The 20,727-nt window shown below is 45.9% G+C and overlaps 1 protein-coding gene across 1 annotated transcript in view; it reads right to left on the reverse strand.

Moving 5' to 3' along the window:
• Positions 1 to 3,865: 3,865 nt before the first annotated feature.
• The window catches only part of PRKAR2B (protein kinase cAMP-dependent type II regulatory subunit beta), a 131,910-nt gene continuing 115,048 nt past the window's right edge, over positions 3,866 to 20,727 (reverse strand). Inside the window, exons 7-11 of the mRNA XM_002712035.5 lie at positions 14,453 to 14,554; positions 12,254 to 12,328; positions 9,096 to 9,161; positions 8,813 to 8,951; positions 3,866 to 5,907 (exon numbers count right to left, since the gene is read on the reverse strand). Of these exons, the coding sequence (XP_002712081.1) occupies positions 5,774 to 5,907; positions 8,813 to 8,951; positions 9,096 to 9,161; positions 12,254 to 12,328; positions 14,453 to 14,554 (516 nt within the window). The 3' untranslated portion in view covers positions 3,866 to 5,773. The remainder of the gene's footprint in view (positions 5,908 to 8,812; positions 8,952 to 9,095; positions 9,162 to 12,253; positions 12,329 to 14,452; positions 14,555 to 20,727) is intronic.

Genomic DNA, 20,727 nt, shown 5'->3' on the forward strand with positions numbered 1-20,727 from the left:
CTATTAAATATCAGCTTTTGATCTACAACAAGCAGTGAAGCTCCAGGGATTTACAGTTTACTCTCGCCTTCCTCAGCAGGATCTGGGAAGGTTTCCGATCAGGAAGAGATAGAAAAGCAGCAGTTAGAAGGGACTCTACCCAAGGTTCTGACCCAAGATTTAGCTGAGAAACTCACTCAATGGCTCTGCATTATCAACTTTTTGGAATTAAAGCAAAAATATGTAGGATATCATGTCTAGTCTGTTGCAAGCAAGTCAGGGTTTCTTTTATTATTTCAGAGTTTATTTACAACTCTTCCTTTTGTGCCTGGAGCAAAAAGTCAGTTTTTGTTTTTCCAGTTGAAGGCAGACTGCATTTATGTGCTATAAGCAACCAGTTATGACTGGCACCAACACAACATTATTTCGTGTGTACCTATCTTGCCATAGATCTTAGTGTTGGGGAACTGGAAGACTGGAGTAATGGCTACGGTCTGAGAAAAGCCATCTCCCTTGTAGATGGCATTCCATTTTTATGATGTAATTACTTCTGTCTCCTACATCATTGCCATCTTCCCATATATAAATGATACAGGCTTCAGGATTTCCTAGGAAATTGTAGATTTACAAATTGAGGAGCACAAAAACGCAAAAGGCAATTTCTTCCTTCCTGTCAAAATTCTCTGACACACAGGATCAGCGTTGTGGCAGTGAGCTAAGGTGCTATGACACCCATTCCATGTTAGGGCACCTATTCTAGTCCCGGCTGCTCCAACTCCCATGCAGCTCCCTGCCACTGGCCCGATGCAAGTAGCGGATGATGGCCCAAATGCTTCAGCCCCTGCCACTCACTCGGGAGACCCGGTTAAATCTCCTGGCTCTAGTCTGGCCCAGCCCTGGCCATTGTGGCCATCTGGGGAGTGAACCAGTGGATGGAAACTTGCACACGCGCTCTCTCTCTCCTTTTCTCTGTGTAACTCTCTCAAATAAGCAAGTCTTAAAAAATTATAAATTATTAGATTCTCAACATCAAGCTGTATCTCACACTATTTAATTTTAGAAAGCAGCATTCTTTGTAGTGGTTATTTTGTAGGTGTTAACTTTTTTTTTTTTTTTTTTTTTATGTATTTGAAAGGCAGTTAGAAGGAGAGCACTTCCAACCACTGGTTCACTCTCCAGATTGCTGCAACAACCCACTTGTGCAACAACCCAGTTGTGCCAGGCTGAAGCCAGTAGCTAGGGGCTTCTTCCAGGTCTCCCACATGGGTAGGGGGTCCCAAGTACTTGGGCCATCTGCTGCTGCTTTCCCATAGTAGCAGAGAGCTGGAAGTGGAACAGCTGGGACTCAAACTGGTACCTATATAGGATGCTGGCACTGCAGGCCATGGCTTTAACCCTATGCACCACAGGACTGGCCCCAAGTGTGAACATTTTATTTAGATACTATAATCTTTCCAGCTATTTAACAAAGCCTTGGCTTAGTACAGATGCACTGCTAATCCCCTTTAATTTACACAGTATTAATTTTCTATAAGAACAACAAAGGTCATCTAAACTTTGTTAGAAATACCACTTTCTTAAGAAAGGAAAAATCATATCCATATTTTTAAAAGATACCTTGGCATGGAAAACCAAGACACTGTGGCAAAAAATGACCTAAACAAAAGATCTCTGTGAGATCCCAGCAGAAAGAACGGGCCATCAAAGGAGGTACCTTTCTCTGAAGGGAGGAGAGAACTTCCACTTTGATTATGGCCTTGTCTAAATAAGGTCAGTTTGTGAACCCGAGGCTTCCATAGCCTTGGCAGCTCAAGACAAGAGCCTCGGGTGATTACTGACATCATAAATAAGAGTGTCAATTGTTAAAACAACAGGAGTCACTGTGCACCTGCTCCCCATGTAGGATCTCTGTCCTTATTATGTTGTACTATGAGAATTCACAGTAAAAATAGTCTTCAAACAGTACTTTATACTTTGTGTGTCTGTGTGGGTGCAATCTGTCGAAATCTTTAGTATATACTAAGTTGACCTTCTGTATATAGATAATTAAAAGTGAATCTTAATGAAGAATGGGATGGGAGATGGAGTGGGAGATGGAGTAGGAGTCGGGATGATTTGTGCATGAGAGGGTGGTTATGGAGGGAAAACTGCTATAATCCAGAAGTTGTACTTTCAAAATTTATATTTATTAAATAAAAGTTTTCTTTAAAAAAAAGATGCCTTGGAACATAAAAAGAACTCAGCACTGAAATCATACACATTTCAATAAAACCTAAAATCCCTTGCTTCATGTCCTGTTTCACTTGCAGCATTTTTACACATTTTAAATGGCCAGCTAGGTGGAGCAGTTTTACTGTTCTCACCCAAGTATATTCCCCCTAGACAGTATGTTAAAACGTATGTGCTAAGCCCTAATGCATATTGGTATGCAAGAAACGCACCTACTTCTTTATGTTTACTTAAGACAAACAATGGGAAGCACCTTTGTTTTCTGGAAAGAATTCCTAACCCCTTTCCTAGCCACATGTACCCATCAGGACCGGGCTGGATGGGACCAGCATTGTGGCACCATGAGTTAAGTCACTACCTGCATACTGAGGTGCTGGTTTGAGTCCCAGTGCACTTCCAATACTGCTTCTTGCTAATGCGCCTGGGAAGGCAGTGGAAGATGGCCCAAGTATCTGGGCCCCTGCCACCCATGTGGGAAACCTGGATGGAGCTCCTGGTTTCTGGTTTCAATCTGGCCCAGACCTGACTGTTGCAGTCATTTGTGGAATGAATCAGTGGACAGAAGATCTATTTCTCTCTCTCTCTCTGCCTTATGAAATAAATAAATCTGAACAACAACAACAACAACATTATCAGGAAGCATCTTTTTTAAGATTTATTTATTTGAAAGGCAGAGTTAGAGAGAGAGAGGAAGAGAGACAGAGAGAAAGAGATATCTTCTTTTTTTTTTTTTTTAAGATTTATTTATTTATTTGAAAGAATTACATAGAGAGAGGAGAGGCAGAGAGCGGTCTTCCATCCACTGGTTCACTCCCCACTTGGCTGCAACAGCCAGAGCTATGCCGATCTGAAGCCAGGGGCCAGGTGCTTCTTCCAGGTCTCCCACACAGGTGCAGGGGCCCAAGGACTTGGGCCATCTTCTACTGCTTTCCCAGGCCATAGCAGAAAGCTGGGTCTCGAATCGGTGCCCATATGGGATGCTGGCGCTTCAGGCCAGGGCGTTAACCCACTGCACCTCAGCACTGGCCCCAGAGATATCTTCTATCCGCTTGTTCATTCCCTAAATGGCTGCAAATGTGGGAGCTGCGCCAAGCTAAAGGCAGGAGCCAGGAGTTTTTTCTGGGTCTCCCACATGGGTGGCAGGGCCCAGGCACTTGGACCATTCTTTGCTGCTTTCCCAGGCTGTTAGCAGGGAGCTGGATTCGAAGTGAATCAACTGGGACTTGAACCAGCGCCCATCTAGGATGTGGACACGGCAGGCCGTTGCTTAACCTGCTACGCCACGGAGGCAGCCCAGGAAGCAGTCCTGAATGAAACAGAGAATTCCCAAATGATAAGGACACTTGGTGACTGATGAAATAATGACATCCACAAGTCAAAATGGAGCTACTTTAATTAGGCAATATTATATATAAATTCCCTAGTTAGCCAAATTTATTTATTTATTGCAATCTGCAATATACCACAATTATTTCTCTCACGTATTACCAAGAGTTAAAAATTTAAAAAAACCAACCCATTGCTGTACAAAAACATACTTGCTGTGTTAGGCCCTGGGGGTTATTAGCTAACGTATGTCCATCTCCTTCATGCTTTTCAATGCATTATATCCTCTGCAAATCATATTAAAGAAATAAGCAAAAGATATTAAAAACAGTAATTCATGTATTTTATTATAAAAGTGTGCTTTATTATAAGGAAAATTTAAATATAACCAACAATACTGAAAATAATGTAACTGGCTTTTATAGCCTTGGTCAAGAGTTCTTTATTAAACAGGCATTTGTTTGCTGTTCCATGAATAGTTAACAATCAGCTTATGCAACAAAAGAGATAACTTGAAAAAGTGACTAAATGATGGACCAGGAATGTGAGTTCTTTGAGTTTTTAACAGACATGTCTTTTAAAATAAATTCTGAAATCAAAAACGAGTCACGTAGAAAGTTCTCTTTTCCTACAAGAAGTCGTCACAAAAATGTCAAACAGCATTCTAAAATGTTAAAACGTGGCTGAAGTTATACTTCACGTACTTTTTACACTTCTTATATATACATTACCCAACTTAACATTCTGACTGTGTTTTCATACGCAAGTCAGACCATACACATTCTCTAATAGGACCACACAGCCACGAAAGAATTTTACCCATGTACAGATTCTTTTGAAACACATTTCCCAAAATGGAATTGCTCATTTAAAAGCAAACAACTGGCTAGAATTAATGTCCCTAGCCATAGGGTCATGAGGCCCAAAAATCATGGCAGAGTATGATGCTTTGGTTGAATATGATAAAATCCATCTCACGTGGCAGTGTAATAAGCACGTCGATGATCAATGAAAACCTATCAGGTTGGAGTTCATGCTGCACCTGTAACTACCAAATCTACATGGAAGCACATGGCAAGGCCTGAGGATTTATTCTGTGTGGGCAAAGGTTCCTTTCATCGTCATGGCTAGTCTTGCTCATATGAGGAATTCTTAAGAGGAGTGGGGGAACTTCACTGGCTGCTGAGCTGCTGAACTGCTGAGCTCATGGGCTGGCAAACAGGCACTGAGAGCAGGTGTTTACTATGGACTGTGTTACACAGGCCCTGCGAAGAACAGCAGCTGCCCGTGGCCAGGCTCAGAAGACCCCAACATATGTGTGGTATAGATGGGTTTTTCTTTTTTAAAGTATTAGATCTTAGGATTTTAGAAGATAAAGTCAGATTTAATAAGATTAGCTAACAAAAAAAAAAAAAAAAAAACCCTTCATGACATCAAATGTCAAAACCACACTTTTCTAAAGAATGTGGAGAACTGCAAAATGAAAAAAAAAAGATATGCCAGATGAAAAGAACGAATTCATGATCTCCAATCTAAAAAAAAAAATTTCTCCAATTACCATATGACTAAATTGCCAGTCCTTAAAACCACTGGAATATGTAGGCTACTGACATCACATCAAAGAAGTCAAAATGTTACTTTATTGCAAAATATAAAAAGTTTTAAAATTGCATATGATGTTGTATACCATTTCACCGACAGGCCAAGGCCAGCGCATAACCTATCAAGCCAGAAGAGCTTTAAAACTAGAATGATTACAATGTTACTATACAGAATGGGTTATAAAAGGAACGTTATGCCATGCCTCACAGCATGATTCCTGCCAAGATCCCTCTCACATGGGCACAGCCTTATATGACATCATGAAGAAGTCAAACACATATCATCCATGGTAACATATTTTAATTATCTTCTTAAACACACATATTTTTAATATATTACAATCATTTGAATAAATCTCTCAGTCAAATAATTTTGTGGAGTAGAAAGTCATTTTACCAATATGTTGGTTTTTTTTTGTTTTTTGTTTTTTATGAACTACTCTTTAGAAAGTGATGTTAAAGCCTACTGACTATTAGGTCACTACGGTGTACTGATACGTCGTAAATGTAAAAAAAAAAAAATGGAAAAAACCTGAAACCACAGAAAATGCTTGGCATCTAGACAAACACATCCTCAGTGGACTAACCACTACTGTGTCACTTTGTCACTATAGGTCTTCTTGCTCCATACTTCCGCTTCATGCAGTAGGTTCAACAATATCCATGTTTGTTCCAAACAGCGCCACTAACTGCTCTTCATACGTGGCTATGTTCCTTTTCATGATCTCCATGCAAGGTCCCAAGAGCCTCTCAAACGCTTGCACATCCATGGCTAAGACGGGGAAGAGTAAACGACAAATCAAACATCTCCAAGTCATGTCTAATGTCCATTCTGCATCTATCGGGAATGCACTGGTGTCTCTGGGCAAACAGTGTAAAAGACAAGAGAAAGCAGCAGCCCTGGCCTCCCTGGGTCACACCTACTGGTGCCCTGGGGTGTGATGTGCAGGGCTGGCTTGTGGGGAGGTGCCTGAACCAAGCTGAGAACAGAATAAGGGACACACCTTGGGACTTTGAAATATAAATGTGCCTGTTGCCAACTTGGTATTATGGATCCCCCTCAGAGGGGGCCATGGAGGGTTTCCTACCCTGTTTCTCAGGGCTCACCATGCTGTGTTGTGAAGATCAAACGTTCCCTTCTACAATTTTTACATTTTTGTTTTTTAATTTCAAAGGCAGAGTTATAGAGAGAGGAAGAGACACAGAAAGATCTTCAATCAGCTGGTTCACACCCAAAATGGTTGCAAGGACCAGGACTAGGTATTTCTATCACAGAAATACTGATTAGAATGCATCTCTTTTGCTTTTCCAGATTGCAGAGGTTAAAAAAAGGGGCATTTACAAGAGTAGGGTAAATGCACATTCTTGCACTGCCAGTAGCATGTAAATAGGTACAAAGAAAACAGACCTGGGAATACATATCAAAAGTCATTAGGGGCAAAAAACTCCTCTGAAAACTACTTCTAGGGGCTGGCACTGTGGAGTAGTAGGTTAAGCCTCCATCTGAGGCACTGGCATCCCACATGGGTGTCAGTCTGTATCCCAGCTGCTCTTCTTCTGACCCAGCTCTCTGCTATGGCCTGGGAAAGCACTGGAAGATGGCCCAAGTCCTTGGGCCCCTGCACCAGCATGGGAGGCCATAAAGAAGTTCCTGGCTCCTGGCTTTGGATTGGCCCAGCTCTAGCCATTCCGGCTATTTGGGGGAGTGAAACAGCAGATGGAAGACCTCTCTATCTTTCCCTCTCTCTAACTCTACCTCTCAAATAAATAAATAAAATCTTTAAAAAAAAAATTCTAAGGAAACATTTTATATGTAGAAAAGCCTTCTATGTACCAAAATATGCTCAAAAAAAAAAAAAAAAATCAGAGCCAAAACCCACAAATTATGAACCAGTGGAGACTAAATAATTTATCCTGTGCATAAATAATTTATCTAATAGAAGGTTACATCTGAGGTAATAAAATCAGAAATTCCTAAGTTATAATTAATGAAAAAAGCAGTTTGCAAAATTATTTAAGAGCAGAAAACCAGGGCTGGGGACCAGCAGCCAGTGCTGTGGTATAGTGAGTAAAGCCATCGCCTGCAATGCCAGCACCCTATATGGCCGGTGGTTCATGTCCTGGCTGCTCTTCTTCCAATTCATCTCTCTGCTAATGGCCTGGGGAAGCAGTGGAAGACGGCCCAAATCCTTGGGCCGCCATACCCACGTGAGAGACCTGGAAGAAGCTCCTGGCTCCCAGCTTCAAACCAGCCCATCTCTAGCTGCTGTGGCCATTTAGGAGTGAACCAGCAGATGGAAGATATCTCTCTTGTCTCTGTCTTACCCTCTCTCTAACTCTGCCTTCTGAATAAAATAAATAAATCTTAAAAAAAATAGAAAAATCTATGCAGTTAAAAAAAGCACAATTGTTAACAGCAGAAATCACAGTGGGGATGATGCTGTGGGTGTCTTAGTTTTTCCTGCATTTTATTTCTTAGACTTTCTTTAATATGAATGCAATTTGTTATAAAAAAATTTAACAGAACTGCACTCATGTCACCTTCCACTGTCTAATAGCTCCACTCAGGAAAATTGCCTGTCAGTTTCTAATTGTCTTCTCTTCTATCTAAGTATATCACTTGACTAATTCACTTACTTAAAGCCTTTTAAAAATGACTGCTCTAAGAAAGTTAATTTTGCGGGTCTTTGCAAATCCTAAAAACACGGCAACTCAGTTTACCCTCTTAAATGGTGGAGCACAGAGTGGCTAATTAGTGTGGAATCTGTTTTTATAAAGAAAATGCCAGCCGGCGCCACGGCTCAATAGGCTAATCCTCCACCTTGCGGCGCCAGCACCCCGGGTTCTAGTCCTGGTCGGGGCGCCAGATTCTGTCCCGGTTGCCCCTCTTCCTGGCCAGCTCTCTGCTGTGGCCCAGGAGTGCAGAGGAGGATGACCCAAGTGCTTGGGCCCTGCACCTGCATGGGAGACCACCTGGATCCTAGCTTTGGATCAGCACGGTACGCCGGCCGCAGTGGCCATAGGAGGGTGAACCAGTAGGAAGACCTTTCTCTCTGTCTCCCTCTCACTGTGTAACTCTGCCTGTCAAAAAAAAAAAAAAAAAAAAAAAAAAAAAAAAAAAAAAAAAAGCCCTCGCAGTGCCACCTCCCAAACTGTATTTTATATTCATACAGGGATTTCTCACATCTAAAATCCCAGACACAGAGGTTTCCCCACGGAAGACGGCATTTCTGCCAGGCCGCCCTGGTAGGAGAAAGTAACAGGGAACACGTGGCTGTGCCCTGGCACACCTGGGCGGAGGTTCTTGGGCCTGGCCCGAGAGCGCGATGACACCGTGAAAATACTACAGAGCCTCCTCTTTTGAGGGGCAAAGCGTAGGCTGTTTATCTGACAGGTCAGGTAGAAGGCTTGGTGTGTGGGATGCTTCTTTGGATTGCTTAACATGAGATGTTCTTTCATGCACGTACGAAAGAACAAAACACACTTGGATGAAAAAATTGTCAGAGAAGAACAACTGCCTCCACGTGTGGATTTTTACAGGGTGCAGTGGGTTCTAAACCCTGCTGCATTCTGTGGGGACCACCCAGCTCAGAGAGGCGATAAATAAGGGTCTGAACAAGATGAATGCACACAGGGCCGCCTGCGCCCGAGGAGGCTGCGGCGGCTGCCATCCCTACCCAGGCATTTGACGGTCCCGATGGCGTGCGCCGAGGCTGCTCGAGGCTTGTTCGTCACCAGGGCGAGCTCTCCGAAGTACTGTCCCCGGGAGCAGCGGGCGATTTCCACGGCGCCGTTCTCTTCCACTTCCGACTTGCCCTGGCAAGGCGATCAGAAATATTTCTACTCGGCTTATGGGAGACACAAGTGAGCCTTGGTCTACACATCAAAAACTCTACTACATTCCTGCTGATCCGTGGATTGTTAGGACTCATGTTGTGTGTGTGTGGGGGGGGAGCTTACCTTTCTCTTCATGGTAATTTTCACCTCTCCAGATTCTACAATGAAAAAAGAATCCGCCAGATCTCCCTATCGGAATAAAACAACAGAAACAGGGGGTGAACACGCACACGGTGTGACAGACCCCCACAGGTCCCCGACCCCACAGACACAGGCCACCTATTTCTAAACTGACACCACACAACTGACAATTACACACTGTTTCATTCGACAAAGTATTTGTAGTACTTGTCTCTCTACCACAGGGGTTTCTGGGAAAAGTCATGGGACCAATGGCTGCGACAGCCCGGCCTGGCTGACAGCACACGTGGTGACAAGCACAGCCCTGATTCCCAGGGACGCCTCCTGAGCTGAACAGTACACAACGGAAGCTGACGTTGCAGTGCAGCAAGGCACTGCCAAGGCACCCGCATTCCACTTGGGTGCTGGTTTGTGTCTCCGCGGCTCTGCTTCCAATCCAGCTCTCTGCTTGGCCTGGGAAAGCAGCAGAAGATGGTTCAAGTGCTTGGGCCCCTGCACCTGTGTGGGAGACCTGGAAGAAGCTCCTGACTTCAGACTGGCCCAGCCCTGGCTGTTGCAGCCCTTTGGGGAGTGAGCCAGCAGATGGAAGACAGCTCTCTCTACAACTCTGCCTTTCAAATAAATAAATCTTTTTTAAAAAAGTACACAATGGGGGGCTGGCGCTGTGGCACAGTGGGTTAACTCCCTGGCCTGATGCGTCAGCATCCCATATGGGCGCCGATTCTAATCTCAGCTGCTCCTCTTCCGATCCAGCTCTCTGCTATGGCCTGGGATAGCAGTAGAAGATTGTCCAAGTTCTTCGGCCCCTGCACCCACATGGGAGACCTGGAAGAAGCTCCTGGCTCCTGGCTTTGGATTGGCACAGCTCTGGCTGTTGCGGCCATCTGAGGAGTGAACCAGAGGACAGAAGACCTCTCTCTCTCTGTCTCTACCTCTCCCTGTAACTCTGTCTTTCAATTAAACAAAATAAATCTTAAAAAAAAAAAAAGTACACAATGGAAAATAGTAACACAGACATGGAGTTTTCTGGGCTTCTCAAAGTGATTCTAGAAAAATCCAGATATTCCAGAATTTGTTAGTACAATGCAAAGAACAAGTACCAGATCATGTCAGAAAAATAAATGTTGAAGCAGTGGGCGTTTGGCCTAGTAGTTAAGATGTCTGCCTCCTCACTGGAGTAGGTGCCTGGTTTCCATAACTGGCTCCAGCCCCTGACTCTGGCTTCCTGCTAATGTAGTCCCTGAGAGGCACGGGTGATGGCTCAGGAACTGGGTTCCTGCCACCCATCTGGGAGACCTGGATTGTATTCCAGGTCCCTGGCTCCAGTCCCAGCCTGGTACCTGACCATCATGTGCATCCGGGGCATGAATCAATGGATGGTAACTCTCTTTCTCTCAAATAAATGAAAATTAAAATAAATGTTGAATCTAGATTTCTAGAATATAGTGCGGATATGTATGTTTACGAATGCTTAGAAGACAACTAGGCCGGTGCCGTGGCTCAACAGGCTAATCCTCCACCTAGCAGCGCTGGCACACCGGGTTCTAGTCCCAGTCGGGGAGCCGGATTCTGTCCTGGTTGCCCCTCTTCCAGGCCAGCTCTCTGCTGTGGCCAGGGAGTGCAGTGGAGGATGGCCCAGGTGCTTGGGCCCTGCACCCCACGGGAGACCAGGAGAAGCACCTGGCTCCTGCCTTCGGATCAGCGTGGTGCGCCGGCCGCAGCACACCGGCCGCGGCGGCCATTGGAGGGTGAACCAACGGCAAAGGAAGACCTTTCTCTCTGGCTCTCTCTCTCTCTCTCACTGTCCACTCTGCCTGTCAAAAAAAAAAAAAAAAAAAAAAAGACAACTAATACCTTTAGAAAACCTTAATAAGCCCTAAATACCTAAATATAGCATATCTCTTTCCTTTCCATAGATTTTCATAAGAGCTTCATGTTACATGTTTGAGTGTCTTGAATCCTAACAGGGCTGTTACTCTCTGTGTACTTGTGTGTTTGTTTCTAAAACATGCTCTAAGTGTACGTCAACCTGACAGATCTGAGAAAGGTCTGTGGACTGTGCCAATGTCTACTTCCCAGCCTTGACACTGAGAGCTGTGATGCAAGATGCCCTAGAGAAACTGGGTGAGGAGTACATGGGCTCTGGCAGTACTATTTTTGCAACTTCTTACGAATTTATAATTATCGAAAAGCAACCTCATTACAAAGCATTTACACATCGCTCTCTGTCTTTGTCATTTACCAGCGTAATCACCTTAGCCTGCTTCTTCAGTCTGACTCTACTCTGTTCTTCCCAGCCCCCGGCTGTCCAAATCCCTGTGTACGTGGGAGCGGGGAGACTGACTGCAAGACTTATGTGTTCATTTGCCTTCTAAACAGTGATCTTGCCTCAGGCACACAGACCAGGGATCCTGTTTCACTCATGAAGGGACAGACAGTATTTCAGACTGCAGTACACTGCTGCGATATAACACTCACAGAATCTATGAGATTGATTTAAATCATTTGCTCAGTGCTTACCAAACGCAACTGAAAATAAAGTATCATCTGCATGCCTTACCTGCCAACTTCAAATCCTTTCATGGACCCAGCCTTTTGGTAGCCTGGCTCTATCCATGGCGTGTAAGAGCAGAGTTTGAGAAAAGTGCTAGGGGTTAAAGAACATATTGGACCCCATGTGGTGCCTGGAAGTCAATCACTGGGTGAAGGTGATGAGGGTGCGGCCTCAGGCGGTGGCATGGTGACCTGACCACACCCAACTTTACAGTGTCCTCCTAGGTACCTTCCCAGCCTCACTGACCTCATGGGACATACCCCCTGCTTCTCATTTACAAACAAACGACACCTTACTCTTCCTATGTATGTGAACTTCATGCCAGGTACCAATACCAAATTATGGAGAAAGCCATTTGGTGGTTTCATACATATTCATTAGGAGTTAATTATATAGACAAAATATTCAAACAGCTCAACAGCTGCAAACTGACCCTTTTCTTAACAGGTCATTTGGTAGGAGGAATATTCACTTAACCAGTCACTGCACACTCACTATGGAAACATATAACAAATTTATCAACATTCACAATGTGTAGAAACCTTCTGCGGCATGGCCTGGAGCTGAATTACAGATGCTACTCTACCTGAGCAATGATCTGTTCTCCATCGTTGTATACTTTGGTGCCAATCACATCTACTACTTTTAGGCGTTCAGAAACCTATACAGAGGAGAGAAAAAAAAAATACACTATTAGACAGAAACAGACCGGGCATTCTTTCCACAGTGCAGGTTAAACATGAGCAGCCTACAGGCCAAATGTGTCAAACTATGTGTGCATCACAGGGACTTGTTATATTAATTAACTGCTAGCACTGGAGAAATCAATGTTTCATGAAAATTCCAACTCCCAGCTTCTCTTGAGAATCAGAGGACTCAGCACCACTCAGCCTGGTTTTCCAGCTGGTGGCAGCATGGAACCAACGCAACATAAAACCACAGCTGTTTCTGAAGCTGGAACACGTGTTCTCCAATCCGCCCAAGGCCCTTCCTGGCTTGGCTTTCTTTAAGATCCTCGCCTCCCTCCGAAGGCACTGGGTTTCCAGCCCCTGGTCTATTTTTATTCGAAGAGCCCTGGCACTGGAGGCCAGCTGCCCAGCCTGCGTTCTGAGCTCTGCCAGCCCCGCAGAGCCTCGAGGAAGGAGGACCACTAGTTTCGACATTTGCCCTTTGATAAGACGCTGTGGGTGCACAGCGAAGTCCCTCTTTAATTACTCTCCACATAGTTCACAGGGGAGACTAAAATGAGTTTAATGACCAACTGAAAGTGAAGTTGAAGGTTTGGAGTTATGACTACCCACTTTCTCCTGAGTCTCTACCTTCGAAGATGCAAATTGAACAGCTGGCCCCACTGAGAAGACATCTGAGGGGGATGAGGGCCTGAGTGCAGGGCCGTGTGGGAGGACACGGGAGACACTCAACCCGTGCAAAGGCCCTGCAGGACGGAAGGGCCAGGCTCGCCAGGGGACCTGCAGGCAGCCAGCGTGTCCAGATCAGGATGCCGAGGGCAGGGTAGAAGGAACCCGGGTCAGGGTGGGTACAGGACGGGGCACGGGCCAGACTGTGCAGGGCCTCAGAGGCGTTGGGAGGAGGGTCTTAGACAGGAGTACCGTCGTCTGGACTGCAGCAAGCCAGGCAAGCAGTGAGGACGGCACAGAGGGTGACGGTGGAGAAACCAGGAAACGAGCAGATGCTGAAGACAGGGCGGAGAAGATCAGGTGGACCAGACAGGAGGGGCGTGGGCGGGGAGCACGCGGGAGTCAGCAGGAGCCCGGGGCTCCTGGCCTGCAGGCTGGAAGGATGCGCAGGGTCGCCATGCACAGGACGGTGGAGAGAAGCGGGAGGAGGAGACTCTGCGTGGTTAGGTCTGAGGCGTCAACACCGGGCAGCACAGTGCACACCTGCAGTCGGATGACTGAGTCTGGTAACGCAGGGAGGCTATCAGTATACGGACTGTGCTTGAAAGTCATGGGATTATGACACACACGAAGGGAGTAGGAAAAGAGACTAAGGCCGACACAGGCCTGTAATGCCAATCTTAAGAGGAAAGGAAGAGAGAAGAAGCAAATAGCAATGACGTCTGTGAGGCCAGTCGGTGCATGGACCTTGCCTCCCTGATCCTCATATGCAGCGGCTCGCACTTCCAGATACATGTTTATGCTAAGCCTGCGACTACACACACAGATTCGCTACACATGCTGGCCAGCAGCACATCACTTGTAAATAACAAACACACATAGTTATGTGCAGTAAAAGAAATAGTGAGAGCCGGCGCCGTGGCTCAATAGGCTAATCCTCCACCTTGCGGCGCCGGCACACCGGGTTCTAGTCCCGGTCGGGGCGCCGGATTCTGTCCCGGTTGCCCCTCTTCCAGGCCAGCTCTCTGCTATGGCTAGGGAGTGCAGTGGAGGATGGCCCAGGTGCTTGGGCCCTGCACCCCATGGGAGACCAGGAAAAGCACCTGGATCCTGGCTCCTGCCATCGGATCAGTGCGGTGCGCCGGCTGCAGCGGCGGCCATTGGAGGGTGAACCAACGGCAAAGGAAGACCTTTCTCTCTCTGTCTCTCTCTCTCACTGTCCACTCTGCCTATCAAAAATAAAAAAAAATAAAAAAATAAAAATAAAAAATAAAAAAAAAAAAAGAAATAGTGATGACAACTAACACCATTTGATTGCTTCAAATGAAAACGTACTTTTTTCTTACTCAAAGAAACTTTTCCACAGAATCAGAAATCCCTAAGACAGAAGTTTTGAAAGTAAGATGAAAGTATTAGCACATATTTACCTCCAGGGATTTGAGGAATGGCAGTGACTCGATAAAGCTTTCATACATTTTCCTCTTTTTGGCATTGTTTTTCACAATTATCCTCCTGAAGGTTACCCTGTCCTGGAGGCAGAATATGCAAGAGAAAGAGAGTTAAAATTTATGGAGGAAAACATGTGTGGACAAACCATTTTATTTTATTCCCTGGAAGGCATGGCCAATAGGAGGAGAAGCTGAAATAAAAGATTAACCTCGTTATACTCTTAATGCAACTCACTTCATGTTTTGAGTTCTTCAAGCACAACAAATACTACAGAACCATATAAAATGCTACTTCCATGTTTGAGAGAAGAATGCACTGGCCGACTTTTACTGCTAACAAAGTCTGACCAACATACCGAGCTGTACCCACAAGGGGGTGCTGTCACATTGTTTTTAACAAGACACAGTTCTCAGCACTGCCGATGGCGCCCCTAGTGGCCTGCAAGATCACTTTGGTAGGACATGACCAGTGCTTTTATAAAACCAAAAGGAAGCAGAACAGAAATCTTGGGGAACATTCCTTGCAAGATTTTTTTGTTGTTGTTATTTTTTTAATATTAAGAAATACTGAAACATGTTATACTTATCATCCTTTTTCATACCCACATGATGTCAGAATTTTTTTTTTTGAAATGTGAAGGTTCAGAGAACTGACAACTTTCTTAAGGCCTAATTCCACAGTTTATCGGTTGATAGTCTAACATGTTCCTATATATGTCTGTAAATTACATGACCTCAAAAACTTGGAAATTAACAGGAATCAGGGAGATTTTTAAGTATGACAGCTTAAAAAATGATTCTCCTAAAAGTTTATTTTTAAAAAATTACCATATTATTCTAATTCTTAAATAAAAACTCCTAGGGGCAGGCATTGTGACACGGCAGATTAAGCCACTGCTTGGGACTCAGGTCCTAAATGGAGTGCTGATGTGAGCCCTGGCTACTCTGCCTCTGGTGCAGTTTCCTGCTAATGCACCAGAGGCAGCAGATAATGGCCCAAGCGCTTGGGCCCATACCACCCACGTGGGAGACCTGGATGGAACTCCTGGCTTCGGCCTGGGACAGCCCCAGCTTGTTATAGGCATTCAGAGAGTAAGCCAGCTGATGGAAGGTCTCTCTTCCCTCTCTTTCTCTGTCACTCTGCCTTTCAAGAAAATGAAAAATAAAGAAATGAATTCTAAAAAAAACCCCTATAATTACACTGGTTTGGCATTCGTTGATATATTATTATAACATTTTTATTCAAATAAAGATTAGGATAAGCTATTTTTTATAACATTTATTTATTTATTTATTTAAAAGAGTTACTACAGGGTGGAGGGGAGGAATGGGGCGTGCAGGGGGGAAAGAGACCTGCAACAGGCAAGTCTGTGCCAGGTCAAAGCCAGGAACATGGAACTCCATCTGGGCAGCTCACATGGGTGGCAGAGGTCAATGCCCTTGGGCCTTCTTCCACTGCCATCCCAGATGCATTACCATGGAGGTGGATCAAAAGTGGAGCAGCCAGGACTTGAATCGGTGCTCATAGGAGATACTAGAATCGCAGGCAGCAGGTTAACCCTCTATGCCACAAGGCTGGCCCCAGGGTAAGTTATTTAACTAATAAATTATGATGCCAACACGTTAAGGCTCCATTTAAATGAACTAGTGCAGTGGGGAAAGACTGCTCCGCAGGGCGAGTCTGCAGGTGCCCCTCCTGGTTCTTAGGCTGACATCCTAGCTCTCATGTGACTGTATCACATAGTGTGGGTCTTGGGGAGGTGATTAGATCAGGGGTGTGGAGTCTTCATGAATGAGAGTGATGCTCTAATAATAAAATAGGCCCCACAGCGATGCTTGGTTCCTTTCGCCCAACAAGGCCGCAGTGAGATGATGGCCTCTATGCAGCAGGAAGCGGGCCTTCAACCAGACGGTCTCCCAGTACCCTGATGGCTGCTTATCAGGCTCCAGAACCGAGAAATGGATGCATGTGGCTTAAGCACCTCGTCCATGACGGTGTCTTAACATGCAGCCCAAATAGACTAAGAAGCTCAGAAATTAAACAATTCGTTCCCCAAGTTAGTTTACTACCATGTTGGCACTGCTTATAACTGAACTGGTACTCTTAATAGCATTAAAGAGACAAAAAAAGTTTATAAGCTAATTTTACAAACATACTGAAATTATTTCCAAGCCAGGTTCTGCTTTGGAATCAGCTATAGTTGTTTTTTTCTTTAATTTTTAAAATTCTTATTTATTTATTTTTTAAAGATTTATTTATTTGAAAGGCGGAGTTACAGAGAGACAGACAGACAGAGAGAGAGAGAGAGAGAGAGAGAGAGAATATTTTCCATCTGCTGGTTCATTCCTCAAATTCCTGCAACAAGCAGGAGCTGGGCTGATCTGAAGCCAGGAGCCTGGAGCCAGGAGCTTCTTCCAGGTCTCCCACATGGGCACAAGGGCCCAAGAACTTAAGCCATCTTCTGCTGCTTTCCTAGGCACATCAGCAGGGAGCTAGACAGGAAGTGGAGCAGCCAAGACTCCAATCAGTGCCCATATGGGATGTGGGCACTGCAGGCCCTAGTCCCTAATTTTATTTATTTATTTTTTTACAGGCAGAATTATACAGAAAGAGGGAGAGACAGAGCAAGAGATCTTCCATCTGCTGGTTCACTCCCCAATTGGCCGCAACAGCCAAGGCCAGGCCAGGCCAAAGCCAGGAGCCTGGAGCTTCCTCCAGGTCTCCTACATGGGTGCAGGGGCCCAAACACCTGGGCCATCTTCCATTGCTTTTCCCAGGCACACTAGCAGAGAGCTGGACTGGTAGTGGAGCAGCCAAGATTCGAACCAGTACCCATATGGGATGCCAATATCATAGGTGGTGGCTTAACCTGCCAGCCCCAGCAATAGCTGTTTAAAAAAAGATTTCTCAGAACCCAGACTTTAATGACTCAAAATGTCTGCATGTTGGGCTCAGTAATCGATATTTCATAAAAGCTCCCCCAAGTGATTCTGATATTTAATCAGGCTTGGGAACCAGATACTGCAAACTAGAGAAGCTTCAAAATAGCTTGGCAGTTCAGCAGCCCCCCCTCTTCACACCCACTGTGACACACAAAGTTCAGAGAGTCCCATTTCAAATGCTTTTACCCCAGTCATTTCTTTTTTTTTTTTTTTTTTTTTTTTTTTTTTTTTTTTTGACAGGCAGAGTGGACAGTGAGAGAGAGACAGAGAGAGAAAGGTCTTCCTTTTGCCGTTGGTTCACCCTCCAATGGCCGCCGCTGCAGCCGGCGCACCGCGCTGATCCTGGCAGGAGCCAGGAGCCAGGTGCTTTTCCTGGTCTCCCATGGGGTGCAGGGCCCAAGCACCTGGGCCATCCTCCACTGCACTCCCTGGCCATAGCAGAGAGCTGGCCTGGAAGAGGGGCGACCGGGACAGAATCCGGCGCCCCAACCGGGACTAGAACCCGGTGTGCCGGCGCCGCAAGGTGGAGGATTAGCCTATTGAGCCACGGCGCCGGCTCTTACCCCAGTCATTTCAATAATTGCCTTTCTGAATCATCAGCAGTCATACAGATCAGGAAATCTCCCACGGCTAACAGTGACCAAATACATTATTTATAGAGCTACACTGTGCTGTACTGGATTTTTCTCTTGGGACTTGAGTATCATCACACCTGCATATATAAGGCAGAGCTCCAGGCTGTTGACCTGAAAGTTTTCTTTTCTACTCGATTTTCCCAGAGAAGGGGTTGAGTAAGTTGCTCTTGGAAAGCTGGTTTGATGGACAGGCACTGGGAACAGTAGTAAGGCCCGGCTTGGGAAACCCAATCCCCATACCAGAGTGTCTGGGTTTGTGTCTCAGCTCCGCTCCTGATTCCAAATCCCTGCTAATGCAGACCCTGAACGACAGCAGGCAGTGACTGGAGGGCATGGGTCCTTGCTACCATGTGGGATGCGTGGACTGAGTTCTAGGCTCCTGGCTTCAGCCTGGCCCTGTCCCAGCTGTTGCAGGCATTTGGGGAGTGAACTAGTGGATGGAAGATCTCTCTGTGTTTGCCTCTGTCTTTCAAATAAAAATAAATATACACTTGATCTTAGCCAAAAGGCTGAGAAGCGATAAAATAAATAAATAAAAAGCAAAGCAGGCTTGAGGGGGTGGGCATTTGGCCTAGTGACTGAGATGTGCTCTCCCACACTGGAGGGCCTGGGTTCAAGTACTGGCTCGGTTACCAACACGGCTCACTACTAATGTGTACACTGGGAGGCAGCAGGTGGCGGCTCAAATAATTGGGTTCCTGCAACCCACATACGAGACCTAGGTTGGGGTACTGGTTTTCAGGTTAGTCCCTGCCATTGCAGGATTTGGGGAGTAAACCAATAGCAGATGGGACATTTCTCTCTCCCCCACTGTCTCTCACTATATTTGTACTCCAATGTGATTGACAGACGGTCCAACTTTTAGAAAGTTTAAAAAAAAGTCCAGACTACTAAACATCTTTGACAATGTTTCTTGAGTGCTTAAATGCTATACACCCTGAGAAATTCTGGGCCTTGTGCCTGATGAAGGTTTCTACCAAGGCTGAACCGTGTCAGTATCTAGGAGGTCAATGGACAATGCACCCGCTGCAGCCCCCAGGGTGTGTGAGGGGGCTCCGCCCCTCCTGTGGGACCTCCTGACCCTGGCTGGCTGGCAGCACTACCAGGAGGACTGACTGCTTACACTATCCCTCCCCCACGGTCACACGGGCCATAGGACACGCGAGATGCACGCCCCGCCCCGGACTCTGACGACAGGCAGACAATGCTGGGGAGCCGGGTCTGCTCTTGCCGGGAGGTTGTTCTTGGCTGGCCTTGGGGACTCACATCTCCACGGGCCTGTGGGGCTTCAGACGGCGACTTCCTGCCACCTGCAGCAGTTCCAGTTGTCCCCCTACACCCTAAAAAAGTGCCTCATCACATGTTTAATCAGCACAGTAACTGCCTGGTGCTTAGAAAAAAAGGAATGTGAGCTGTCTCGTTTCTCAGATCAAGAGGTATTTTTATCCACTGAATCCACTTCGGAGTCAAATGCCGAGTTGAAGGATGTGTAACTTCTGTAATGCAGAGAGGTCTCTGGGAATGAGATTATTAACAGATTTCATACCAATCCAGCTTTGTCTTACACAAAAGGGTTTGAAAGAAATGACCTCATAAACGCACAGCAAAAACTATAGAGTGGGGACAGATGCTGTGGCACGGCAGTTAAGACCTCCCATACAGCAGTGCCCGTGTTTGATATCTGGCTCTGCTCCTTAGTCTGGCTCCCTGTTAATATGCACCCTGGGAGGTAGCAAGTGATGGCTCAAGTACTTGGGTCCCTGCCACCCAAGTAGGAGATGCAGATGGAAGATGTATATGTCTTCTCTCTCTCTCTCTCTCTCCCTCCCTCCCTCTGTGCCTCTCAAAAAAAACAAAAAAAACAAAAAAAAAAACAAAACAAAAAAACAGAGCCCCGCACTGTGGCACTGCAGGTAAAGCCGCCGCCTGCAGTGCTGGAATCCCATATGGGCACTGGTTCAAGCTCCAGCTGCTCCACTTCCAATCTAGCTCTCTGTTATGGCCTGTGAAGGCAGGGGAATATGTCCCAAGTCCTTGGGCCCCTGCAACTGGTGGAAGACCCCGAAGAAGCACCAGGCTTCTGGCTTCAGATCAGCCCATCTCTGGCCTTTGCAGCCATTTGGTGAGGGAAGTAGTGGATGGAAGACCTTCCTCTCTGCCTTTCTTCTGTCTCTGCCTCTCTGTAATTCTACCTAAATAAATAAACAAATCTTTAAAAAGGGAGTGGGGGGGCAGAACCATAGCATAGTGAGCTAAGCTTCCGCCTGTGGTGCCAGCATCCTAAATGGGTACCAGTTTGAATCCTGGCTGCTCTTCTTCCAATCCAGCTCCCTGCTATGGCCTGGGAAAGCAGTGGAAGATGGCCCAAGTACTTGGGCCCCTGCACCTGCAGGGGAAACCAGAGGAAGCTCCTGGCTCCTGGCTTCGGATTGGCCCAGCTGTGGCTGTTGTGGCCACTTGGGGAGTGAACCAGTAGATGGAAGATCTTTCTCCCTGTCTCTTGCTCTGTAACTCTACCTCTCAAATAAATAAATAAAATCTTAAAAACAAAACCTACGGGGCAGGCTGTTTTCAACTATTTATTATGAAGGTGCATGCACTGTAAACACTTCCTTAAATTGAAGCTGCTGGAAGTAAGGTCTGAGACCAGCCAACAGGCATCTCTCCGGGGCTTGT

This window comes from Oryctolagus cuniculus, chromosome 3 (assembly GCF_964237555.1).
Source record: "Oryctolagus cuniculus chromosome 3, mOryCun1.1, whole genome shotgun sequence".
Classification (NCBI taxonomy): domain Eukaryota; kingdom Metazoa; phylum Chordata; class Mammalia; order Lagomorpha; family Leporidae; genus Oryctolagus; species Oryctolagus cuniculus.